The sequence below is a fragment of the Manis javanica genome, chromosome 16 (genome assembly GCF_040802235.1).
Source record: "Manis javanica isolate MJ-LG chromosome 16, MJ_LKY, whole genome shotgun sequence".
Taxonomy (NCBI): domain Eukaryota; kingdom Metazoa; phylum Chordata; class Mammalia; order Pholidota; family Manidae; genus Manis; species Manis javanica.
In genome coordinates this window covers 59,645,728-59,670,805 of record NC_133171.1, presented here as the reverse complement: position 1 = coordinate 59,670,805, position 25,078 = coordinate 59,645,728, and the positions used below count along the sequence as shown (strand labels likewise).

General features: G+C 50.0%; 2 protein-coding genes across 11 annotated transcripts; both read left to right on the top strand.

Moving 5' to 3' along the window:
- Window positions 1–1,807: 1,807 nt before the first annotated feature.
- Window positions 1,808–7,414, top strand: GTF2H4 (general transcription factor IIH subunit 4). 4 transcript variants are annotated; one of them, XR_001856349.3, is made up of 14 exons: window positions 1,808–2,055; window positions 2,621–2,763; window positions 3,021–3,125; window positions 3,460–3,591; window positions 3,859–3,955; window positions 4,046–4,134; window positions 4,352–4,463; window positions 4,613–4,681; window positions 4,889–4,972; window positions 5,223–5,355; window positions 5,559–5,689; window positions 6,377–6,424; window positions 6,570–6,651; window positions 7,121–7,205. XR_001856349.3 is itself a non-coding variant. In XM_017680672.3 (14 exons), the coding sequence occupies exons 2-14, from the start codon at window positions 2,624–2,626 to the stop codon at window positions 7,291–7,293; spliced, it is 1,392 nt and encodes a 463-aa protein (XP_017536161.1). In that variant the 5' UTR covers window positions 1,812–2,055; window positions 2,621–2,623; the 3' UTR covers window positions 7,294–7,414. The 4 variants fall into 4 exon arrangements, 2 of the variants coding, with proteins under 2 accessions (XP_036882515.1, XP_017536161.1); XR_001856348.3 differs by having other exon boundaries at window positions 1,809–2,055; window positions 6,377–6,491; window positions 6,573–6,651; window positions 7,121–7,178; XM_017680672.3 differs by having other exon boundaries at window positions 1,812–2,055; window positions 6,573–6,651; window positions 7,121–7,414.
- A 109-nt stretch (window positions 7,415–7,523) lies between these two features.
- Window positions 7,524–22,877, top strand: VARS2 (valyl-tRNA synthetase 2, mitochondrial). 7 transcript variants are annotated; one of them, XM_073225181.1, is made up of 30 exons: window positions 7,524–7,639; window positions 8,100–8,327; window positions 8,456–8,537; window positions 8,637–8,737; window positions 9,025–9,146; window positions 9,244–9,310; window positions 9,407–9,504; window positions 10,111–10,192; window positions 10,332–10,451; window positions 10,890–11,001; window positions 11,670–11,758; window positions 12,249–12,339; window positions 12,579–12,706; window positions 12,827–12,930; window positions 13,163–13,244; window positions 13,533–13,609; window positions 13,685–13,760; window positions 14,013–14,118; window positions 14,347–14,447; window positions 14,524–14,649; window positions 14,871–14,975; window positions 15,136–15,204; window positions 15,323–15,401; window positions 15,507–15,634; window positions 15,762–15,914; window positions 16,705–16,911; window positions 21,707–21,818; window positions 21,977–22,152; window positions 22,306–22,434; window positions 22,540–22,877. In XM_073225181.1, exons 2-30 carry the CDS (start codon window positions 8,127–8,129, stop codon window positions 22,633–22,635), a joined length of 3,219 nt encoding a protein of 1,072 aa, XP_073081282.1. In that variant the 5' UTR covers window positions 7,524–7,639; window positions 8,100–8,126; the 3' UTR covers window positions 22,636–22,877. The 7 variants fall into 7 exon arrangements, with proteins under 7 accessions (XP_073081282.1, XP_073081285.1, XP_073081286.1 ...); XM_073225183.1 differs by having other exon boundaries at window positions 7,526–7,639; window positions 14,347–14,417; XM_073225182.1 differs by lacking the exon at window positions 7,524–7,639 and adding an exon at window positions 7,651–7,960.
- Window positions 22,878–25,078: the final 2,201 nt, after the last annotated feature.

Below are 25,078 nucleotides of genomic sequence, written 5' to 3'. Positions count from 1 at the left end.
TGTGTCCCTTTGAGCAGGGCTCTCCAGGAGAACTCTGTGATCATGGAAACGGCCTCTATATGGAGCACATGAAATGGGGCTAATGTGACTGAGTAATTGAATTTAAAATTTTAGTTAATTTAAATTTAAATTAACACAGATGGCTTGCAGCTTCTATTCTGGACAGCTTAGCCTTAGAGATTTCCCTATATTGTAGGGGCCCCTGTCTCTGCCCGGCTCCTTCTTGCTTGCTCCCATCAAAATGAAACATATGACCTATTTCAGTTTTACACTCATGTAAAAGCTTCTTACAAAGATGGCATTGAACTATGTATGCTATTTTGTAACCTGCCTTTCTCCCCCCTCATTTCCCCTCATGATATGTCTACATAGCTCAGGCCAGTATGCATACAGTAGTCTCCTCTAAGATTCGCACAGTATTCTACATTGTTGCAGTGGCTGATATTTTATCTAACCAACCCCCAGTGATGGACATTTGGGTTGTCCCTATTTTTTTCATAATATAACAACAAACACACTTGGATAAACATCTTGGCATGTATATCTGTACACTTATGTGGGAGAATTTCCGTATGATAGCTTCCTAAAGTGGATTTGCTACCTAAAATGGTAGTCACATTATAATCATTGGTACATTCTGCCAAACTGCCCTTGAAAAGGCCTATGCCAACCTTCACCAAAAATACATATGTATGCTCCTACACTGTAGCCATCACTGAGGTTGTCAATCCTGATTATTTTTTTGCTAATCAGATATTGTGTTTCAACTGTCTTTCCTTAATTACTAGTGAGGTTGAGAGTTTTTTCATTTGGTTATAGAGTATTGTGTTTCTTCCATGGTCTGTTATTTCTTCAGACAATCTTTCTATTGCGTTGCTTCTTTACCTTATTGCTTTGTATATTGTCTATTTTATCCAATTTTTCTTCCTAAACTAATTTCTTTTAACTTTACTTCACGTTTGCTATAAAGAAACTCTGTCCGTTTCATGTTATTCTCATTGGAGGATTTTAGACACTGATGGCTAAAAACACTCAAAAAAGAACAATAAAACAAGCATGGGTGACTTACAAAGTCTAACAAAGTCTTGCATAGTTCATACCATTTCCTGGCCCCTCGAAAATGTACTTCATATCCCAGTTTTGGCACTTTCTAGTGTCTGGTGATGGGCAAATTTCTTAATCTCACTGAATAATCTGTAAAGTGGTGATAATAAACTTGCCTTACAGAAACTTGGGGAAACGTGTATCTCTGGCCTTGGCTAAAGTCGTCCCCTTCCTTTTCCTTGCAGTAGCTTCATAAATCAAATCAGACCAATTGGTTTCTTTTAAATATTGTCTTTATTAGGATCTTCTAATTAAATGCAAAGTGGAAGCATAGTGGACACAGCAATTAAAATTTATGAGTCCTCACGGGCCAAGTAAGGCGCATTGGATCGAGTTAACTCCTAACTCGAGAAAATGCTCTGCAGAATGCATTAGTCCAGTTTTAACAGGAACAAGTGAGCTTGAAGAACCGTTTTGTGCGTCTCTGAACATAAGCGACTCACAACCGAGCCGCCTCCACCAGGAAGCCCTCGGAGCACTTCTACTTCCGGGGTCCCGCCTCTAGAGCAGATCGGCTCAATGTGCCGTTGCTGCGCGGGTGGAGAGTGGCGCGGAACCAAGTGGCCTGGCCTCTTGTGTCCCGGGCTCTCTGCATTCGAGGTCAGCCACGCCCTTCGCGTATTTCCCGCCGCCCCCGCGGTGCCTTTTGGGAGTTGAAGTCAGACGTGCGTCAGCCTTCTCCGGGGCGGGCAAGGAGAAGACTACGATTCCCATATGCCCCGCGGCGGACGAGTGCATCTCCTATTATCCTGTTTTTCCACGCTTTTCATCCGGATTCATGTCTGTGAAATCCTTGGTCGCTGTCCCTATCTGTTTCTTTTTCATCATCCTTACCTCTATTCCCGGGAGCCAATGCGAGACATTAGTTCCGATTAAGCGACGGCTTGAGACTCAGGGTGCACGAGGGGAGATCGACAGAGTGGTAAAGGGGCCGGAAAGAAAGTGGCAAAGGTAGAGTTGAGTGAGAGGCGTGGAGTGGGAGGAATGTAGGGGAGAAGTCAGGAGACCGGACGTGTGGATCAGGGTGACTGGAGGGAAGTGGTCTTGAGGGGGAAGAGGAAAGAGGTAGAATTAGATTTGGGAGACACAGAGGCAAAGATAGTTTATTGCCGTGCCCAGCAAGAGAAGTAGGACCAAGAAATAGATGGGAAAGAGAGCTATCGGCTGGTCTGATCAGGAGAGGTGGGAGGGAGAGAGGTTTGGACTGATATAAGTTTCTTTGTCACTGCTTAAGTAAAGATGAGGCAAGTCACTGAAGTACAAAATGGGACAACGTACAATTCTGTCATTTGATAATTGAGAGAAGACTGGAGCTGAGGTCAGAAGTCGGGTGAGAAGGCAGGAAAGAATGGGTGGTTGGTCAGGTTTGGAAGAAACAGAAAGAGAGATGAGTGACATGAAAAAGGAAACCACAGAAAAAAATGGGTTGCAGGAGCCAGTGGATCTGGAATGAAAAGCTGAGGGGTGGCACTGTTATGGATTTTGGGGGGGCGTTTCTGACACTTGCATCTTTTAGGTGATGGAGAGCCCCACCTCAAAGGGTGGACTGAACCGAGTCCACCTACAATGCAGGAATCTGCAGGAATTTCTAGGGGGCCTGAGCCCTGGAGTATTGGACCGATTATATGGGCACCCTGCCACCTGTCTGGCTGTCTTCAGGTGAGGACCCCCTTATGGGGAAGGACCATGGTGAGGAAATGTAATGCAGCCTGCAGACTGGGATAAGTTATGGGTAGAAACTTAGCCCTGGGGGCTTGGAGATTAAAGTGTGTCAGGCCAAATCAGATGGAGTTTGTTGGGGGGCAAGACTGTTCAGGGTGTACAGGGTGGAATGAGATGTTTGAGAGGTTGTTGAGGGCAGAGTTGCAGATCTAAGGCAGTTTTTGACATTAACATTTACCTCTCCCCGCTTATAGGGAGCTCCCATCTTTGGCTAAGAACTGGGTGATGCGGATGCTCTTTCTGGAGCAGCCTTTGCCACAAGCTGCTGTAGCCCTGTGGGTAAAGAAGGAATTCAGCAAGTGAGTCTCTGCTGCATTTTCCAGATACAAATTTCTCAACAGCTAGATTTCTCAAACCCTTCCAGGAAATATTAATGGGTACACCACAAAACTGGTAATTAAGTAAGTCTGGGAAACTGTGTATGTTGTATTTACCCGTTTGGAGAGTTGTGATGTCTGTAACAAGTCTCTGGTAGGCATTGCAGTAAGGGAATGCGCCTTAAGAAGACACTGATTTCACTCTGTGAAACAGCTGACAAGGATCACCAGTTCAGAAAAGGCAAAAATGGAGGGTGGTATGGGCCTCCTCCTTTTGGTTCTCCAGATATCCCCTTCACCTCTGCTTCTATTTCAGAACTCAGGAGGAGAGTACAGGGCTGCTGAGTGGCCTTCGTATCTGGCACAGCCAGCTGCTCCCTGGTGGTCTCCAGGGCCTCATCCTTAACCCCATCTTCCGCCAGAACCTCCGCATTGCCCTTTTGGGTGGGTATGTCACTTCCATTTCTTCCTAAATTAGGCCGGGGGAGCTAGTAATTCAACTATTAGTTGGGGGGGGAGTAATTAAACTATTAGTAATTCAACTTTGCAGGCTGCACCTTTAGGAGCTCCATTAGGAATAAGTTGGATCAGATGTAGCTGCATGGTGTAGGGGTATCTCCCACTCATGGCCCATGGGAATAAGGGTGGAAAGAGGGAAGAAGGGTGGGCAGGGGACACAGGCAGGGTTCCTTACTCTTGGCCCATCCTGGCACAGGGGCAAGGCCTGGTCTGATGACACAAGTCAGCTGGGACCAGACAAGCATGCCCGGGATGTTCCCTCACTTGACAAGTACGCCGAGGAGCGATGGGAGGTGAGGACTTGGGACTCTGTGAGTCTTTGCTCTAGCTCCTCTTTCTCCTGGCCCTTAGAGGAATGTCTCTCTGTCTCTTCCTTTCCTCAGGTGGTCCTGCACTTCATGGTGGGCTCTCCTAGTGCAGCCGTCAGCCAGGACTTGGCTCAGCTCCTCAGCCAGGCTGGGCTCATGAAGAGGTGAGGAAGGCAGAGAGGTACAGCAGCTTCCTGCTTTGCCATCTCCATGGGTCCCTGTTAAGCTGAGTGTCCAGGACAAGTCAGGATTAGGGAGTGTTGACTGAAGAGGAGAGCTGAGAGGAGAATGGCCAGAGAGAAACCAAGAAGATGTGAGAGGAGAAGCGGGGATGGTTGCCTTCTCTGTGTACCTCTACCATTGTCCTCTCTACCCTCTAAGTACTGAACCTGGAGAGCCACCCTGCATTACCTCTGCTGGCTTCCAGTTCTTGTTGCTGGACACCCCCGCCCAGCTCTGGTACTTCATGTTGCAGTATCTGCAGACAGCCCAGGTGAGGAGCCCGGGACTGCTTGCCGGCAAGCTGTGCCCTTCTCAGGGCCCACTGAGAGGCTGCCCCTGCAGACTCTGTTCCCTGATGCTCTCTCCTCTCACTTTCTCCCTCCCATTCCTCCCCCTTTGTTTCTGCCCATTCCTCCCTAGAGTCGGGGCATGGACCTTGTGGAGATTCTCTCCTTCCTCTTCCAGCTCAGCTTCTCTACTCTGGGCAAGGTAAGCAGGGGCTGGACCTGGGGCCTTGGGTGGGAAAGCTGAAGGGTAGAGAGATGGGAAGGAGAAACAGGTTATGGGGCAGTAGAGGGAAAGGTAAGAATGAACAAAGCACAAAGCAGTGGTGGGAGAAGGGGGAATGAGTGTGTGGGGTTGGGAAGGGGAAGTGGGATGTGTTTTGGATCCCAGCTGGCCACCTTTCTTCCCCAGGATTACTCTGTAGAAGGTATGAGTGATTCTCTGTTGAACTTCCTGCAACATCTGCGTGAGTTTGGGCTTGTTTTCCAGAGGAAGGTATGAGCACCCGGATCCCTGGCTTCCAGGGAAGAGACAGGGTGGTCTGTTGCCTTGGCCTTTGAAAAGAATGAGGTCTTGGGAGGCAGTAGCAGGAAGCAGTTGCTAGGACTGAATGCTTGGGTCCCTCTGGAGAGAGAGGTCGAGAGTTGAGCTCTGGGCACTGGGAGGGATCCGGTGTCTCCGGTGGGAAGATGTTGGCATTGACACCTGAGAGAGAGCCCTCTGCCTTTCCTTTTGTCTTTTCCAGAGGAAATCTCGGCGTTACTACCCCACGCGCCTAGCCATTAATCTCTCATCAGGCGTTTCTGGGGCTGGGGGCACTGTGCATCAGCCGGGCTTCATTGTCGTGGAAACCAATTACCGACTGTATGCCTACACAGGTGAGTCCAGACAGAGCCTGGGGAAAGCAGGTCGGGGATGGGAGGGGGGCAGGGGAGGAAACAGGAGGGAATGCCAGTGTATGTTCATACTTACCTGGCAGTTTAGAGGGTTCTCTGACATTTCTCATCACACATGAAGGAAGGTCTTGAGGGAGTCTGAGTATGGGGGTAACCTCCTCAACTTGTCCCTGTCCCTGAGTTAGAATCGGAGCTGCAGATCGCCCTCATTGCTCTCTTCTCCGAGATGCTCTATCGCTTCCCTAACATGGTGGTGGCACAGGTGACCCGGGAGAGCGTGCAGCAGGCCATCGCCAGTGGCATCACAGCCCAGCAGGTATCCCCACTTGGGAGAGGTGGGAGCTGGAAGACAGGCTGCACGTGGGCTGTGGGGTACAGAGAGTGGTCACCTTACAGAAGTCTAGCTCCAGGTCTGTTAGAACAGGTGGTGGTGAGTTTTCTGTGAGCACAGACCAGGCACATGAAAGTCAAGGCTCCAGTGGGAATAGGCAGGCACTTGAGGGGAGGAAACATGGAGGGAGGAGGGATAGCTTTGTTTTTGTGTCCTGATGCCACCACTTCTGAGCTGCAAAAACAGCCTAATTGTTTCACTCCTCTGAGCCTTAGTTTCCTTGTCGTAAAAATGGAAATAATGAGTTTTGCCTCACAGGGTCGTTGGGAGGATTCAATGAGAGAGGTAAAGCATTTAGGTTAGAGCCTGAAGGGCAGTTAACGGGTCAAAAAATAATAGCTGTTGTTGTTTTAAAGAAAGAAAAACAAAACAAGACTCCAGAGGGCAGTTTGTAGAAAGGGTAAATGGTCCAGAGAAGGAATAGCAGACATGACCAGTGGGAACAGTAATGTGGGACAACAGCTGAACAGGGATGGGTTGAGTTGACGACAGGCATGAGGCTATGAATTTTTAAATAGTAAGCTGATGTTCCAGTGACATTAGGTGACAGCTCAGGTAACTTTCCTGCCTTCTTACTGGAGTGCTTGAGCACATTCTTGTCTGTTTTCCTAGATCATCCATTTCCTAAGGACAAGAGCCCACCCAGTGATGCTCAAACAGGTACCAAACTGCTGGAGGCTGACAGCTCCTGGCACCTGGTGATGAAGTGATGGAAAAGAGAAAAGGGGTACCCAAATCTAGGAAATGAGTGGAGGGCTGGGGCTGTCTCAGGCAGTATTCCTGAATCTTACAGTACCTTGCCTAGTAGATGCCTGTGCTGCCGCCTGCCATTACCGACCAGATTCGGCTGTGGGAGCTGGAAAGGGACAGACTCCGGTTCACTGAGGGTGAGTGGCTTCTGGTGGTTGCTTCTTGGTTATTGGGCAGAGGAAGGACAATTTGGTCTTGATGAACTAAAAAGGCTTATTCATGAGTTTTGTTTTTTTGCTTACTGCATGGGCTGGCAGAGGAAAGCTGTAAAGACTATTTTGGGGTGCATCAGTAATAGTAAACTGTCTCGACTCAGTGAAATTCAGATTTAGCTAGAAGAGGGAAATTGGGAGGGGTAATTCACAGTAATTTATCTGGTTTTGGTGAGCATTAATGGGTTTTCTTACTGTGTTATATTGCCTTCCTAAATATGGCTGGATCACACTAGTGTTATGATGAGCCCTGGAACAGACACAAGCGTAGAGGGTTCGTTTTTAAATTGTGGTGGGTGACAAGTCCAGACCACTGCCCTGCAGGTGCCACCGAGGGACCCTGCCTCACGTTCTCGCCTCTCTCCCCTCCTTGCTCATGCCTGTGGATCCCCAGGCGTCCTGTATAACCAGTTCCTGTCGCAAGTGGACTTTGAGCTGCTGCTGGCCCACGCGCGGGAGCTGGGCGTGCTGGTGTTCGAGAACTCGGCCAAGCGGCTCATGGTGGTGACCCCGGCCGGGCACAGCGACGTCAAGCGCTTCTGGAAGCGGCAGAAGCACAGCTCCTGAGTGCGAGACCGGGACCGGCCCCGGGGAGGCGGGCGCGGCCTCAGAACTCACGGGTGCTTTATTTACACGTCTGGACTCTACTTGTTAATAAAGCTGTGGAAATGAGCCCCACGGCCCCCGACACGCCCCTCCGCGGTGACATTCCTTTGGCGTCGGCGGCCATTGGATCTGGAGGGAAGACGGGAGGGGACGAGCCAGCTGCCGCACATGCGCATAGGTGGGCTCCGCCTACTTGAACTGCGCAGATCGCGGGTCTAGTTCCGGGGTCGAGGTCGCGGGTAGCTCTCAACCTCTGCTGCCACCCTTCCCGCTGCGGGGCGCCCTGGGATCGTGGCGGGCTGTCCCGGTGAGCCCGCTCGCGTGGCCCTGGGGGGCGGGGGGCGGTGCCGCGAGGTAGGACGGGAGGAAGGCGTGCTGAGTGGGGCTGGGGCGGCCGAGATAACAGTGACCCAAGCGGTACTCCTTGCTGGCTGTGGCGCCCTGATGTCCATCATCTCCTGGAATTCCGGAGTTCTTTACGTTCCCGTGTGTCAGAGGGCACCCCACGTTGCAGATGCGTATGTAGAGGGACAGAGACTCCAATCCTGCCCCAGATGATCCCTGGTGTCCTCAACTCCAAGATTTTGTCACAATCGACACCACGCACTCTAGCCCTGCGGAGAAAGGGGTATGTGGGAGGGGATAACAGAAAAACAGACATGTGCTAGCAGAAGGTAGGGAATGAGGAATAGGGTGTAGGGTGTGACATCAGAGGGTGTGACCTTTCCCTATCCCCATATTCTCCTAATGTGCTCTATCTGGAACAGATCTTGGCCTCTTTCCAAGCACTCCTGATGCTTCATTTGCCTCTGGCCTCTTTTCGACCACCACTTTGCGGGCTGAGGCCCTCACGGGGCTTCCCCAGGTCCCATCCCCTTTCTACCCAGTCAGAGCCTTATGGATCCTCCATTTCCCGGAGGGACAGTGAAGCCAAACAGAAGCGCCTGCGAGAGAAGCAGGCGGCGCTGGAGGCTGGAACAGCCCGGAAGAGCAAGGTTAGGGGCTAGACAGCTTGTCCTTGGTTCTTTGAGAAGACGCGGGAGGGGGCTGGAGAAGAGACTGGCTCGATTTCAGATGCCTGGGGTATACTGGGAATTGCATCTCCTGTCCCTTGCACTTCCAGCCATTTGCAGAATCAATTAAGGCCTGGACTCCTAAGGAGATAGTGTTGTATGAAATCCCCACGGAATACGGTGAAAAGAAAGGTAACTAGGACACTTGAAGGCCTTTTCTTACATTTTTGTTGTCCATTTGGTCTGCTGAAATGCAGCATAGGAACAAAGTTCAGTTCTCTGCTTCCACAGATGTCTCCCAGCCCCTGCCTCCTGCTTATAGCCCCTGGTATGTTGAGGCTGCCTGGTACCCTTGGTGGGTGCAAGAGGGCTTCTTCAAACCCGAATATCAGGTTAGTACCAGGCAGGGAGGGTTACTAAATGGTCCCATAGGGTCCTTGAGGTTAGTGGGCACAACTGGGCCTCAGAGTCTGGAGCTCATATTGTAGAACCTGCCAAAACACCAGGGAGAGCTTGTCTTCTGTCCGGCATCTCCAAAGTGTTCTCTTGTCAGGTTCTCCCTTCCTTGGTATTTGCCAGATTTCTTCCTAAAGTTCTTTCTGCCTTGGAGACACCAGAGGGTGCTTCTCCTCTGAGTAACATCCAATCCTCTCTTGCCCTTTGACTTTTCTCCTTCTAGACCAGGCTGCCCCAGGCCACAGGGGAGGCCTTCTCCATGTGCATCCCACCTCCCAACGTCACTGGCTCCCTGCACATTGGGCATGCACTGACGGTGGCCATACAGGATGCCCTTGTGCGCTGGTGAGAGGGGCTTGAGTTCTTGGCTGGGGAGTAGGAACTGTGGGAAGAAATGAGGATAAACATGTGAGCTCAGGAATTCAAGGTATTTCTTTCATAGGCACCGGATGCGTGGGGATCAGGTGCTGTGGGTCCCTGGCTCTGATCATGCAGGAATTGCTACACAAGTATGTCTTTTGCCACTTTTTCCTTTTCTTGGGTGAAAGAAAGTTCTCCCAAAGTGATCTGATTCACTGTTCATTTCCCTTCTAATTTTCCCATAGGCTGTGGTGGAGAAACAACTGTGGAAGGATCGAAGAGTGAGGAGACACGAGCTGAGCCGAGAAGCCTTCCTTAGGGAGGTGTGGAAGTGGAAGGAAGAGTGAGTGTGCCAGGCAGGGGGTTGGGGACAGGTCGGGACTTGGGGTGTGTGGCCAAGAGGGCAGGTTCCCAGCCACTGTCTCCTACCTGTGGTCGAGCCTCTTTCCATCCAGTCTGACTTCCCTCAGACATGTAAACTCTCTTGGACTCCTTTAGCATTTGGTGGGGTCTCCAAGCTGTGTGTGTGTACTTTAAAAGACATATATTTGTGTGTATATGTGCATATATATGTATATTTCCCCCTTCTATTTATACCATCTTTCCTTGTCGAGATTTCTTCATCTCTCCTCCTTACCTATTCCCACCTCCCGCCTGCCCTCACTGAAATTGCCCTCATTCTTTCAGGTCTGTTACCACCTATTATCCATAAAACTTCTTTGAGTTTCCTCCAAATTAGCTCCAAACCCCTCCTTGGTTACTAAAGAACTCTTTGCTTCTTTTAATGTCATGGAAGGCCCCATACTGGGTTTTATGTCTACCTTCATTAGTTTCTAGAGTCTAGATCAAAGCTGTACTCTAGTGCCCAGCATTGCAGGGGACATCACTGCACCTTGTACATAGTTGGTGCTCAGAACCTGTTGGCTGACAAAAATCTCTCTGGGCACAGGAAAGGTGGAGAGATCTGTGAGCAGCTCCGGGCTCTGGGGGCCTCGTTGGACTGGGACCGAGAGTGTTTCACTATGGATGCAGTGAGTGTCCCATGCCTTGGTTCCTGTGGTGTCAGGGAGGCGGGTTGTGTGTTGGGAGGTAGGAGGGCGAGAGTGCACAGTCCCTGAGTGGGGTGATGGGCTGAGGAGCCACTGGATGTGGACACTCAGGTCATTCTAGGGCTTCTCAGTGGCCGTGACTGAAGCTTTCGTGCGACTATACAAGGCTGGGTTATTGTACCGAAACCGGCAGCTTGTCAACTGGTCATGCGCTTTAAGATCAGCCATCTCAGATATTGAGGTGAGGCAGAGAAAGAGAAGCAGGTCTGTGAGAGCTCCAGGGCAGGTGAAAACTTGGACTCTGGAGCCAGACTGGCTGCCTGGATTCACGTCTGAGTCCTGCCTCCTACCATCTGTGTGACTCCTGGCCAGCCATTAGCCTCCGTCAGCCTCAGTTTCTTCAATCTGTAAATTGGGGTGATGGAAATGCCTGGTCAGGGGGTGTTGTGAGGTTTCAATGAGAACTGGAAGATGCTCAGCATGATACCTGAATGTGGTTTATGTGCTCTGTGAGTGTTCTCTGTAGGTGTGACTACGCAAGAATTTGTTGAGGGCAGAGGGAGGTGGCTTCTAAATCTCTTTTCGAGGGGCTGTCCGGAGGATGAACAGAGGAGGGAAAACCTGGGTGTGAGCCTTGTGGAAAGGCTGCTCTCCGACCCTGTTTCTTTGCCACCTCCAGGTGGAGAGCCGGCCCCTACCTGGCCGCATGGAGCTTCAACTGCCGGGCTGCCCCACCCCTGTGTCTTTTGGCCTCCTTGTTTCTGTGGCCTTCCCTGTGGATGGAGAGCCTGGTGAGGATAGTCCTCAGAAGGGCCACCCACTTCTTTCTGCTTCTGTTTCTCAAGCCCACCTTGAGCTAAGGGGAGGGAACCCACCAGCCTGTTTGCCACACAACTTGGTGGGAAGAGTAGTGTTTGCATTCTTGGGGGCACTTACCAGGCTGTCTGGGCTGTGTAAGAAAAGGGCACATCATCATTTCCCTTTGGAGTTCACTATGATTCTGTAGGAGGCTGCTACTCTTGAAAGAGACTGAAGAGCAGTTCTAAAGTGTGGTTTGAGCAGTGAGTGTTCTGAAGTGTTAAGGGAAGGGGAGGACCAAGGAGCTGGCACTAACTCTGAAGAATGCATAGCATTTGTGATAGGATGCCAAGAACTCCCAGTGTCCTCTGGGCATGATGCAAGGAATTTGGTTTCTTTTATTAATGCTGTACTCATTTCTTCCTTGCATATTGTCAAGGAATTCCTTGGCACCAGACACCTCGTGGCCTTTTGGTCATTAGCTTCCACAGAAACCCCAGGCTCTTACAGACACTGGTCCTCACTTTCTCTAGTTCCTCCTGGGGGCCTGCTCATCCTTGACCACCCCCTGCCCCCACCCTCTCTAGTTCTCCTGGTTTCAGTTGTGTTGGAAGTGAGGGGCTGGGGTGATCAGCTTTAAGTTCTTGAATTTTGTCTTTAGACACAGAGGTTGTGGTAGGAACCACGAGGCCAGAGACATTGCCTGGAGACGTGGCTGTGGCTGTTCATCCCCACGATTCCCGATACACAGTAATATAATGCGTGCTCCCTGCCTTTCTGCCCCCACATTCTCTTCCCCTCCCTTTGGGATGGTGGCTCCTGCCCTCCTGCTTCTACTTCCTTTTGCTAAGATGTCTCTCATCTCAGCTCGCCAATGGCTCTGATTCTATTCCCTTCTCTTCTTGTTGTTATGCTTTTTCTCTGGCTAATGGGTTGACATGCTATGGCCTGTGGGCTAGAGCCACCCCACTGTCTGTGTTTGTATGAGCTGTACTCATGGTCTTATGTATTGCCTATGACCTATTACTTAATTCCGGTACAGTGGCTGAGTGCAGAGGCTGAATTTGCTCTTGGCCCACAAAGCCTAATACAGTTACACTCTGGCCCCTTAAGAAAAAGTTCACTGACCCCTGCTCTTTACCTTTTGGTTTTCATACTCTTGTTCCCAGGGTTGTCTCCCCAGCCCAGACCTTGCCACGCCACACATGTGCCTGTCCTTGATCCCTCTCCTTTCTTTCAGCATCTACATGGGCGACAACTTCGTCACCCCTTGACGGGGCAGCTACTCCCTCTTATCATAGACTCCACTGTTCAGCCACAGGTGGGCACAGGTGAGTGGAGGTCGGGGAGGAGAGAAAGCAGGGGTTTGGGAACTGAGGGGAGGAAACCAGGAGAGGAAGAAAGTGGAGGAGAGAAAGCCTCATATAGGTAGTCTTGATGGGTAGTGGGGAACAGAAGGGAGACAGACAGAGCAGGGGAGGGAGGCACAGGGAAGGGTGGGCCATGACGATACCTCTGGAAAAGCAGAAGCCAAGGTCAGGGTTCAGTGCTCATGGCGGTTCTCCCCCAGGGGCAGTGAAGGTGACTCCAGCTCACAGCCCTGCTGATGCTGAGCTGGGGGCCCGACACGGCTTGAGCCCCCTGAGCGTCATTGCGGAGGATGGGACCATGACTTCCCTCTGTGGGGACTGGCTGCAGGTGGTACTGGCCTTAGGGTTAGCCTGTCCTCTGGGAGCCCCCTCTGCCCTGCTCTCCTCCTCCCCTGCCACTCTATCTTTCTAGTGGCCTTTAACCTTTACCGTTGCACTTTGTCCCCAGGGTCTTCACCGATTTGTGGCCCGGGAGAAGATTATGTCTGCACTGAGGGAGCGGGGCCTGTTCCGGGGCCTCCAGAACCACCCCATGGTGCTGCCCATTTGCAGGTAACCCTGTTTGAACCCCTTTACTTTGGGCCACTCCCGGAAGGGGACAGATGAAACTTCAGAGTGACAACAGGATGAACTGTGCACCCCTTACACAAGAGTACAAGCTCTGTGCCAGTCCCTTGTTGCTGCTGCACCCTCAGTCCTGAGGGCTAGCGTGTAGCAGGGCCCCATGTCCCTGGGGGAAGGGCGCTGGGCTGGAGGAGCAACGTCTCACTCTGTCTCCCCTCAGCCGTTCCGGGGACGTGGTAGAATACCTACTGAAGAGCCAGTGGTTTGTCCGCTGCCGGGAGATGGGGCACCGAGCTGCCCAGGTGAGCCTGCAGGGCTAGGAAAGGCAGGGCCTGGGGGCGGGGCTCTCTGAGAACTGGAGGAAGGAAGGGCGGGGGCCACTGGCACCACAGACCTGTCTAGCTGCATAACTGAGAGGAGAGCTGTGGGGATGGAGGCAGGGGGGCCCAGAAACGGCTGACTCATGTCCTCACTCAAGCACAGACTCCTCCAGGTTTCTGAGTTTTAGAACCATCTCAGAGGCCACTTGTTGCATCCGGGATGGGTGCAGACGCAGGAAGGGAGAACCATCTAAGGGTCCTTTCCTCCAGGCTGTAGAGTCGGGGACCCTGGAGCTCAGTCCATCCTTCCATCAGAAGAACTGGCAGCACTGGTTTGCCCACATTGGGTAAGGGGAAGGGAGCTCATGGAGGTGGGGGGAGCCCACTGGCTATGCTGAGAAACCACTCATGTCCCTTGGCAGGGACTGGTGTGTCTCTCGGCAGCTGTGGTGGGGCCATCAGATTCCGGCCTACCTGGTCATGGAGGAGCACGCAGAGGTTGGCAGGAGGAAGCAGATGGGAGGGCTGGGCATGGGGGAGCCTTAGTGCAGGAGTCAAAGGACTTCATTGCCCATTCCAGTTCCCTGCCTTTGCTGTGTGTGATCAGAGCTCCCGAACCTGAGCTTGCCTGCCTTCATGTCTGCGTCGGAGGGGTCTGGCCATTACAGACCCCATGAGAACGTAGCTCAATGATGTTCACACCTTTCAAAGGGCCATTCTTCATCATCTCCCCTCTTCTTATTTCTGCAGGGCGAAAGGGAGGACTTTTGGGTGGTCGGGCGGACAGAGGCTGAAGCCAGAGAAGTAGCTGCAGATTTGACAGGGAGACCAGGGGCAGAGCTGACCCTGGAGAGGGGTGAGTGCCTGAGCTGCAGAGGGCAGGGGTGCAGTCGGGGCATTTGGGTCTCTGAGGGAGCAGATGCTGAGGGGGAGAAGGCAGGGTCAGGATACCGGGAATGGAGCAAAGGGCCCACCCCCTGGTGTTGCCAGGGTTGGGGTGGCTGGGCTGGAGGGGGGACAGCAACAGACTAAGGTCCTGCAAGTTGAGGCTCCAGTTGTCCCCTTTCCCCATTCTGTTTCCCAGACCCTGATGTCCTGGACACATGGTTCTCTTCAGCTCTTTTCCCTTTTGCTGCTCTGGGCTGGCCCCAAGAGGTATGGCAGGTTGAGAGGAAGAGACTGAAGGTAGGGATGATGAAGTAGACACCTGGGCTCCCCACAGAGGGCTTGGGTCTCTTACTGCTTATCTCTTTCCTCCTAGACTCCAGACCTTGCTCGTTTCTATCCCTTGTCCCTTCTGGAAACAGGCAGTGACCTCCTGCTGTTCTGGGTGGGCCGCATGGTCATGTTGGGGACCCAGCTTACAGGGCAGCTTCCCTTTAGCAAGGTAACCACCTTTCAGTGCCCTGCCCTTCTCTGTGACTCCCCACTTTGCCCCAAACTTTGTCCCCCCATCTAGCCCCTAATGTGGTTTCCATGCTCGCGATTCCTTTTTTCTGATTTACTTCCCAGCCTAACACCTAGAGCATGGAGGCCAGCGATCCCAGGGGACCCTCCAGGGACAGGCTTTCCTAGCCCCCTCTGCTGACCCTCCCTCCCTGCCCCCAGGTGCTTCTTCACACCATGGTTCGGGACAGACAGGGCCGGAAGATGAGCAAGTCCCTGGGGAATGTGCTGGACCCTCGGGACATCATCCATGGGGTGGAGCTACAGGTCAGGAGGAAGGGGATGGCAAGGAATGAGGTTTGGGGAGAGAGGAAGGGAACCTGAGGAGAGGCACCAGCAGCAGGGCTGGGACAGTGAGGGAGAGAGGTGGGAACCTTGTTGGGGCAGGGTCTGTGACTGAGGCCAGTGAATTACTCTCCTATCCCAGGTGCTTAAGAAAAAGCTGCAGGATGGGAACTTGGCCCGCGAGGAGCTGGCGATCGCGGCCACAGCTCAGGTGGGTTGCCAGTGTCTGCCCTGTCCTGCCTCTAGTGCTCTGCTTTCCTCTGAACCTCAGGCTTCTGGCCCTGCAGCCTCATAGGCATCTGCCACCCCTCTTCTCCCTCTGGTTGCAGAGTGAGGACTTCCCTCATGGGATTCCTGAGTGTGGGACAGATGCCCTGAGATTCGCCCTGTGTTCCCATGGGGCCCTCGGTAAGCCTGGGCAAGGAAGAGGGAGGTGCAGAGGGGCAGTGTGGGGCTGAGGGCCCCTTGTGCTGCCACCACCCAAGGGCCCACTCTCCCCTTTCTCCATTCCAGCAGGTGACGTGCACCTGTCTGTCTCTGAGGTCCTGAGCTCCCGGCATTTCTGTAACAAGATCTGGAATGCCCTGCGCTTTATCTTCAATGTTCTAGGGGATAACTTCATGCCCCAGCCTGCAGAGGAGGTAAGAGAAGAGATGCTTGGGAGCGAGGGTAGTCAGATTCTGAGGGTTGAAGGTGGCATCTGGAAGGAAAGGAGGTAGGGGAGTGGGATTTGAGCCGTGACACCCTGAAACCCCCTCCTGCCCTCAGCTGGCCCCTTTATCCCCCATGGACGCCTGGATCATGAGCCGCCTTGCCAGTACCGCCCGGGAGTGTGAGCGAGGCTTCCTCGCCCGAGAGCTCCCGCTCGTCACGCACACCCTGCACCACTTCTGGCTCCATAGCCTCTGTGATGTCTACTTGGTGAGTGAGGCTCAAGGTGTGGCATTCCACTCCAGAACTGCTGCTTGTTGCCCTGGAGATCTGCTTCCCTGGCGGAGAGCCCTGAACTCGGTTCCTAATTTTTCCCTTGGCTGGGAAGAGACAGGCCAGGGATGTCCCCATTTCCTTTCCCTGGGATTGGGCTCAGCAGCACAGCCTGGGCACTGTTCCCTGCCTGTCACCTGGAGGAAGGAGGAGGATGGGGAGACGTCTAGAAAGCTGAGTCTGACAGAGTGGGGTTGGGAGGCAGATGGAGATTCTTTTTCAGTCCCTGTATGCTGAGTTTGGGCCCTGGGTTGCCGGGGGCTGTAGCAGACAGCAGTGCTCGTAGACCAGGGTTCTCACACTTGATCGCATGTGAGAATCACCGGGAGGTCTGGCCAACCTCAGAGGGTGGCTCATTGAGCAGGTTGGGGGCAGGGTGGTGAGAGTTCCCACATCCCAGGCGCTGCTTCTGGCTCAGGGCCATTGCCCTAAATTACTGTTTCTCAACCTTTTAAAAATTACTGTCTCTTTTTGATAAGCAAAAAACTTACTGCTTTTCTTTCTAAGCTACACACATCTCCCTGACAAATTATTCCCCACCCACCCCTGAGAATCTCTGCCCTGGATTCCTGCTTCCTGCGTGCTGCAGAGCAGCTCCTGGGACAATCTGTGGTGTTGGAGATGCTGAGCGTACCTACCTGGTACTCACAGCATTCCCGGCTGGTAGGGGGTGGATGTGTGGGGGAAGGACATGGCTGTGGCCCTGACCAGTTGGCTTCCTCCCTAGGAGGCTGTGAAGCCGGTGCTGCGGCGCTCGCCCCGCCCCCTAGGGCCTCCTCAGGTCCTGTTCTCCTGTGCCGATGTGGGTCTCCGCCTTCTGGCCCCGCTGATGCCCTTCATGGCTGAGGAGCTCTGGCAGAGGCTGCCCCCAAGGCCTGGAAGCCCCCTTCCCCCCAGCATCTCTGTGGCCCCCTACCCTAGTGCCCGGAGCTTGGTGAGTCACATGTGCATGGCGTCTTGGGAGTGGGCCTGCTGGTAATGGGGACAGTCTTCTGAAAGGTTAACTGTTACGGGTCATCAGCAGCAGGGGTTTACACTTTCCAATGGAGACTTTGGGAGGATGGGTCATTTCTGCACAGCTGTCTTAGGGGCACAGTGCACAAGAGCAGGACTCTGTTGCCAGACTGACTTATTAGCTGTGACTGCCCCAAGGTCCTCCCATTTTTACACAGGGATAATAATAATACACATCATGGTTGTGAGGAGGATTAGAAGTTAGTAATAGGTTATCACCAAAATCTCTTCCTTCTGAAGTTAGAGCTTAGAACTACCGACTTATGTAAAATGCTATAGACTTACCAAAAAAATCCTTCTAAAGTTCAACTGTTTAAATTTTTTTATACTTATTTGATTTAGTGAGTTTTGAATAACACCTTTTTAAAATTAATTATTTATTTATTTTTATTTTTTTATTGAAGGGTAGTTGACAGACAGTATTACATTAGTTTCAGGTGTACAACACAGTGATTTAACATTTATATACATGATAATTCTAGGTACCAGCTATCACCGTACCAAGTTGTTACAATATTTTGACTATATTCCTATGCTATACATTACATCCCAGTTACTTATTTATTTTACAATTGGAAGTGTGTACTTTTTTTTTTTTTTGTGAGGGCATCTCTCATATTTATTGATCAAATGGTTGTTAACCACAATAAAATTCTGTATAGGGGGGTCAATGCTCAATGCACAATCATTAATCCACCCCAAGCCTAATTTTCGTCAGTCTCCAATCTTCTGAAGCATAACGAACAAGTTCTTACATGGTGAACATTACAAGGGCAGTCATCACAGAGGCTTTTGGTTTTGCTCATGCATTATGAACTATAAACAGTCAGTTCAAATATGAATATTCATTTGATTTTTATACTTGATTTATATGTGGATACCACATTTCTCTCTTTATTATTATTATTTTTAATAAAATGCTGAAGTGGTAGGTAGATACAAGATAAAGGTAGAAAACATAGTTTAGTGTTGTAGGAGAGCAATTGTAGATGATCAGGTGTGTGCCTGTAGACTATGTGTTAATCCGAGCTAGACAAGGGCAATAAAACATCCACGTATGCAGAAGATTTCTCTCAGAACCTGGGGGGGGGGGAGGTTCTAAGCCTTACCTCTGTTGATCCCCATTTTCTCACCTGATGGCCCCCCTGCGACTGTGCCTGTCTTAGGTTGTTCCTCACTTGAGGAATCTTAACCATCTCTGGCTAACCAGTCATCTTCCGGGGCCATACAGGGAAATGTTAAGTTGGTAAGTGAGAGAGAAGCCTTATTGTTTGAAAAGGTTAGCTTTTTACTTCTTTGCATATTTTATGCCCTGTGGCTTCTATGCCCAGCATTTGTCTTGAGGTGTCTTTACCACTTGGAAGAATTATGATACTCGGTAAATTCGATATGAGGCATGAAAAGGGTTATAATTAGGAAGGAAGAAGAAAAGCTATAGAAGTAGCAGGTGGAAGAAAACCTGGGAAGATTGATGATTTATTTGACATACCTTCTTGTAGAGTAACTTCAGCATGTATACTAATTAAATTGCACACACACATTAACATAATAGGAGTACAGTTACGTAACCAAAGCATACCTGTAATTACCAGCCATCTCCAGTGAAACCAAGAAAACCAGTTAGGCACCTTAGGCATTTGTGAAAACTTATCTGTGATATGGTGGATATTGTCCAACTGAACTTGAACAGTCTGAGAGAAATCAGACAATTTAAAACAACCCATCCTGGGGACTGTTCACATCCCATATGTTCTTTTAACAGTAAATAGTCTGTAGTTGTAAGATTTTGGAGCGCTACAATTTGCACTTCTCCTAATTCTTGGTTGAGTTCCAACAGTTTAGATCCAGTCACATTTGTTGTTTTGCTGTATGCACAGGCCAGCTTAGATATCTCCTTCTTCATTCCCATGGCAAGTCCAGGAACTGGTGGGATGAGTGCATCTACATCTGTAGCAGTGCATGGATCTTTGTTGGGGTTTTTTGATGGTCATCTTCTGGCATGAGTCTTCCCAAGAGTGCTGATGTTGGAAGTTCTTTTTCATATCGTATCTTAGTTCATTTTCGGGGTAGCCAAATTAGGCTTTGATCCTCTGTATAAACACAAACAGACCCTATGTCTACACTTTTATATGCCCTTTATATCATTGTGTAGAACTCATTGGAGGTCACCACACAGGAACTGCTTTTTTTTTTTTTATCATTAATCTACACTTACATCGCGAATATTTTGTTTACTAGGCTCTCCCCTATATACCCCTTTACAGTCACTGTCCATCAGCGTAGCAAAATGTTGTAGAATCACTACTTGTCTTCTCTGTGTTGTACAGCCCTCCCCTTTCTCCCACCCCCCCATGCATGCTAATCTTAATAGCCCACTTTTTCTCCCCCTCCCTTATCCCTCCCTACCCACCCATACTCCCCAATCCCTTTCCCTTTGGTACCTGTTAGTCCATTCTTGAGTTCTGTGATTCTGCTGCTATTTTGTTCCTTCAGTTTTTCCTTTGTTCTTATACTCCACAGATGAGTGAAATCATTTGGTATTTCTCTTTCTCTGCTTGGCTTGTTTCACTGAGCATAATACCCTCCAGCTCCATCCATGTTGCTGCAAATGGTGGGATTTGCCCTTTTCTTATGGCTGAGTAGTATTCCATTGTGTATATGTACCACATCTTCTTTATCCATTCATCTACCGATGGACATTTAGGTTGCTTCCAATTCTTGGCTATTGTAAATAGTGCTGTGATAAACATAGGGGTGCATTGGTCTTTCTCATACTTGATTGCTGCATTCTTAGGGTAAATTCCTAGGAGTGCAATTTCTGGGTCAAATGGTAAGTCTATTTTGAGCATTTTGATGTACCTCCATACTGCTTTCCACAATGGTTGAACTAATTTACATTCCCACCAGCAGTGTAGGAGGGTTCCCCTTTCTCCACAGCCTCGCCAACATTTGTTGTTGTTTGTCTTTTGGATGGCAGCCATCCTTACTGGTGTGAGGTGATACCTCATTGTAGTTTTAATTTGTATTTCTCTGATAATTAGCGATGTGGAGCATTTTTTCATGTGTCTCTTGGCCATCTGTATTTCTTTTTTAGAGAACTGTCTGTTCAGTTCCTCTGCCCATTTTTTAATTGGGTTATTTGTTTTTTGTTTGTTGAGGTGTGTGAGCTCTTTATATATTCTGGACGTCAAGCCTTTATCGGATGTGTCATTTTCAAATATATTCTCCCATACTGTAGGGTTCCTTTTTGTTCTATTGATGGTATCTTTTGCTGTACAGAAGCTTTTCAGCTTAATATAGTCCCACTTGTTCATTTTTGCTGTTGTTTTCCTTGCCCAGGGAGATATGTTCAAGAAGAGGTCACTCATGTTTATGTCTAAGAGGTTTTTGCCTATGTTTTTTTCCAAGAGTTTAATGGTTTCATGACTTACATTCAGGTCTTTGATCCATTTTGAGTTTACTTTTGTATATGGGGTTAGACAATGGTCCAGTTTCATTCTCCTACATGTAGCTGTCCAGTTTTGCCAGCACCATCTGTTGAAGAGACTGTCATTTCGCCATTGTATGTCCATGGCTCCTTTATCAAATATTAATTGACCATATATGTCTGGGTTAATGTCTGGATTCTCTAGTCTGTTCCATTGGTCTGTGGCTCTGTTCTTGTGCCAGTACCAAATTGTCTTGATTACTATGGCTTTAAAATAGAGCTTGAAGTTGGGGAGTGAGATCCCCCCTACTTTATTCTTCTTTCTCAGGATTGCTTTGGCTATTCGGGGTCTTTGGTGGTTCCATATGAATTTTTGAATTATTTGTTCCAATTCATTGAAGAATGTTGCTGGTAGTTTCATAGGGATTGCACCAAATCTGTATATTGCTTTGGGCAGGATGGCCATTTTGGTGATATTCTTCCTAGCCACGAGCATGGGATGCGTTTCCATCTGTTAGTGTTCCCTTTAATTTCTCTTAAGAGTGACTTGTAGTTTTCAGAGTATAAGTCTTTCACTTCTTTGGTTAGGTTTATTCCTAGGTATTTTATTTTTTTTGATGCAATTGTGAATGGAGTTGTTTTCCTGATTTCTCTTTCTGTTGGCTCATTGTTAGTGTATAGGAAAGCCACAGATTTCTGTGTGTTGATTTCGTATCCTGCAACTTTGCTGTATTCCGATATCAGTTCTAGTAGTTTTGGGGTGGAGTCTTTAGGGTTTTTTATGTACAGTATCATGTCATCTGCAAATAGTGACAGTTTAACTTCTTCTTTACCCATCTGGATTCCTTGTATTTTTTTGTTTTGTCTGATTGCTGTGGCTAATAAAATTAAATTTTTAAATTGAGTTATAGTTGCTATATAATATGACACCAGTTCGAAGTATACAACATAGTAATTCAGCAATTATATACAGGATGCTCACCACAGTAACTATGTTGCCATCTGTCTCTAAAAAATTAGTATACATTTTAATTCTAATTTATTTTTGGTTGTTTGCCATCTTCAATCAGATTGAATCAACAGACGTCGACCACAGATCATTTAAGACCTTGTTAGATGACTCCCCAATTTTTGCTCTTTTTCCTTCCTTGAGATGGCGAATTTTGTGTGTGGTGGTGAAGAAAGACCCTTTAAGGAGGTGGGGGTGGGCAGGTGGAGGATAAAGCCAGGAGAATTGAGACTGAATCTCCCAGGAGCCCTCTTGTCAACTCTGGGTCCCCTTCTCCAGGAGACCTGGCACCAGCCTGAGCTGGAACAGAGTTTCTCCCTGGTCCAGGAGGCAGTGCAGGCACTGAGAGCTCTTCGAGCCACATACCAGCTCGGCAAGGCGCGACCCCAAGGTGAGGCGGGTCCTGGGCTCCTGAGTCCCTGCAGAAAGAAGGAGCTGGTGGGGGAAGATGGGAGAGCCTGGAGGGCAAAGCCCAGACTTAAGAGGTGCAGGCTGGGAAGAATGTAGGGTCTCATGCCCTGACCCCAGCAATTACCCTTTCCTCCCCAGTGTTGCTGCAGAGCTCAGATCCCAGAGAGCAGGTGCTCTGTGAGGCGTTCCTGGAGCCCCTGGGCACCCTGGGCCACTGTGGGGCTGTGAGCTTCTTGCCTCCGGGTGCAGTGGCTCCCTCCGGCTGGGCCCACGTCCCACTCAGTGACACCATTCAGGTCTACATGGAGCTGCAGGTGCCCAGAGGAGATTGGACCTCAGGGGAGGGGTCAAAAAGGATGGGAGTAGGGGAAGGAGTGGGCTCTTATAAAGTGAGGAGGGGTCCTTAGGACGGGGAGGTGGTGCTAGGTGGGCTGCCGATGTCTAAGTTTCTCTCCGTTCTTGTGCAGGGCCTGGTGGACCCCCAGACTCATCTACCTCTGCTAGCTGCCCGAAGGCACAAGTTGCAGAAGCAACTTGATGGCCTCGTAGCCCGGGCCCCATCAGAGGGAGAGGCAGAGACACAGAGGCAACAGAGGGTGAGGCTGGTGCAGGCTACTCGGGAAGCCTGACTGCCCAAGGGGGTGCAGCTGGAGGAGTTGGGCCTCATATCTGGATCCTCCCCTGCTTCCCTCCTCTTCTAGCTTTCATCTCTCCAGTTGGAATTGTCAAAACTGGACAGAGCGGCCTTTCACCTCCGACAGCTGATGGATGTCTCTCCCTGCCCTGGGGAGCTGTGAGCTCTTACTCACCATCCCTGGTGGGTTTGTTCCCTCCCAGACCTGCCTTTAAGGACAAACAGATCTGGCAGCTGCCAGGGCCACAGAGGCCACATGGCCACCTCCCTCATTCTGTGCATGAAGAGGCAGACAGGCCTGGTCAGCTTGACTGCATTCATGCTTCTGCCCCAGCCTCCTTTCTGTGTGGTCCTGCCTGGAAGTTTAGGGGTGAGAAAACTCACATAAACTTTTAAAATCCCAAACATGTCTGCTTGTGCACCTTTTATCCCTCTTTCCCTTAGGGGTGACTTTCTTGCCTCCTACTGTTGCCCAGGCCTTTGGTCTGGGAAAAGAAGAAGGCTGCCTCTTTGCTTCAGGCTCTGGGCCACAGTGGGAGTATGGATGCTGGGCAGCGCCTGCCATGTTAGAGGAAAGAGGAGCCTTCTCAAGTAGGACCTGGGTGCAGTGACTGGCATGCCACCTACTTCCCAGAATTACTGCCAGTGTCCTGACTTCTACAGGCCCTTCCTCCTCCTCAGCTTGTGGAAGCTTCCTTGCTCCTTGGCCCTGTCCCCAGGGGTGCTGAGAAGAGCAGGACTTCCAGGCCTGAGGGGCTGCATGGTGTGCACAGGGCTAGTGCCCTCCTCTCATTCTGTACACCCAAGACCAGAGTGCCAAGGACACACTGCCCAGCCCGACAGAGGTATGTATTCACAGACGTCCACCTCCACCACACACCTTGTCTCATCTCAAGGGGCCTGGTGCTTCCATGCCCAGTTTTCTTCTGTTCAGCAGCTCTGGGTAACTATTTTATGGCAGGCCTATCATGGGCTCCATGGTGCCATTTAATCCTCCTGAAAACCCGTGAAGTGGGTGTTTGCTCCATTGGGAGATGAAGACACGTGCTCAGAGAATAAAAACTTTGGTCCAAAATATCAGCTGGGTTCTTTCTGGCAGCTGTAACCAAGCGTTAAATGTAATGGTGGCTTAGGTGAGGGACATTTCTTTTGCTGGGCAGAAGCAGTACAGGGCTCTGCAATAAGCTTGTGGTGGTGGTGGGACATACCCCTTTAAATCTCATTTTCCTGCCACTCAGATACATACACTCCTCCAACCCTGGGTCTAAGATCTGTTCCAGCTCCCGCCACCATATCCACATTCCACCCAGAAGGAAGGGGAAAAGGAGAGAGTGGGCAGCTTTTTCTCTTCCCACATTCAACAAGTATTCCTTGAGCACCTACTATGTGCTGGGCCCTATTCTGGGCCTTTGGATTCCTCAGTGAATGAAACAGATCTCTGCTCCTGTGCATTCATTCTAGCAGGGAGTGTCAGAAAAGCACACTTAAATGAGTGTAATGGTGTGTCTGGAGGTCATAATGCTATGGGGAACAAAGGGTAGAATAAGGTAAGGGAATCATTTGTGTGTGGTGGCGGGTTGTATTATTAAATAGGGGGTCACAGTAGAACACTGTAAAAGTGAGATTAAACAAAGACTTCCAGGGGTTACAGGAATCAGCTGGTGGATGCCTGGGAGAAGACTGTTCCAGGAAGAGGGAAGAGTCAGAGCAAAACTAAGATGGGAACATGCCCCAAGAGCTCTAAGGATAACAAGGAGGCTAGTGGGGGCAGGGACATGGGCAGTGATGGAAGCCAGGGAGAGTGGGAGGGGAAGGCTGGCGTGAGTGGTGGGGCAGTGGGTAGGGAGGGCTCAAGATGGATCATCTGGGACTCTGTCCAAAATGGTAGCCACTTGACTAAAGTTAATAAAAGTTCAAACTAAACATTCAATTCACTAGCCACATTTCAAGTGTTTGATAGTCACATGTAGCTAGTGGCTACCACAGTGATGAGCTCACGTTCTAAAACATTTCTGTCGTCATGGAAAGTTGTTGGAAAGCATTGGTCTAGGACCTTGTTGCTAGAAGGACTTTTCTTCCCTCTGAGATGGAAGCTCCTTTCCTTCAAGGGTATCACCAGGAAGATGCAACTTCCTTTCTGCATGTGTCCTATGGACAGAACCTCACCACACAGCCATTCCTTGCTGCAAGGGAGGCTGGAATTGTAATGACCATATGCTCAGCTAAAATTTACACAACTATCTAAAAGGAGGAGGAGGCTACTAGGGATCATTGGCAGTTTCTGCCACCAGGTCTTGTGGACCCAAAGGTGTTTTTACTCTACTATTCTGTTTCAAGTCTGGGAAGAATATTCTTTGAGAAAAGAATCTGAAATCACAGAACGGTGATCTCAGGCCCTTAGATCTAGGAATCAGATCAAGGAGCAGGTAGCTGTTTGGGGCCTACACACCTGACCCATGAGTGTCACCTGCCCACAGGTACAGCCCAGGAACAAGTCCTGAAATACCAAGCCCTTTGGGGCTCCTAGCTACCTTGCCTCTAGGCCAATTGTTCCAGGACAATTGTAAAGGAAACCAGAGGAATTTTGTAAGTTTTATTTTTCATTG

Excerpts from the sequence above, each read along its gene's own strand:
- GTF2H4 (XM_017680672.3), top strand. The coding sequence starts at position 2,624 with ATGGAGAGCCCCACCTCAAAGGGTGGACTGAACCGAGTCCACCTACAA. Across the intron at positions 3,956-4,045 it reads ACGCCGAGGAGCGATGGGAG|GTGGTCCTGCACTTCATGGT; the intron begins GTGAGGACTTGG and ends TCCTTTCCTCAG. Across the intron at positions 5,690-6,376 it reads GTGGCATCACAGCCCAGCAG|ATCATCCATTTCCTAAGGAC; the intron begins GTATCCCCACTT and ends CTGTTTTCCTAG.
- VARS2 (XM_073225181.1), top strand. The coding sequence starts at position 8,127 with ATGCTTCATTTGCCTCTGGCCTCTTTTCGACCACCACTTTGCGGGCTG. Across the intron at positions 9,505-10,110 it reads GTGTGGAAGTGGAAGGAAGA|GAAAGGTGGAGAGATCTGTG; the intron begins GTGAGTGTGCCA and ends CTCTGGGCACAG. Across the intron at positions 12,340-12,578 it reads TCAGCCACAGGTGGGCACAG|GGGCAGTGAAGGTGACTCCA; the intron begins GTGAGTGGAGGT and ends GTTCTCCCCCAG.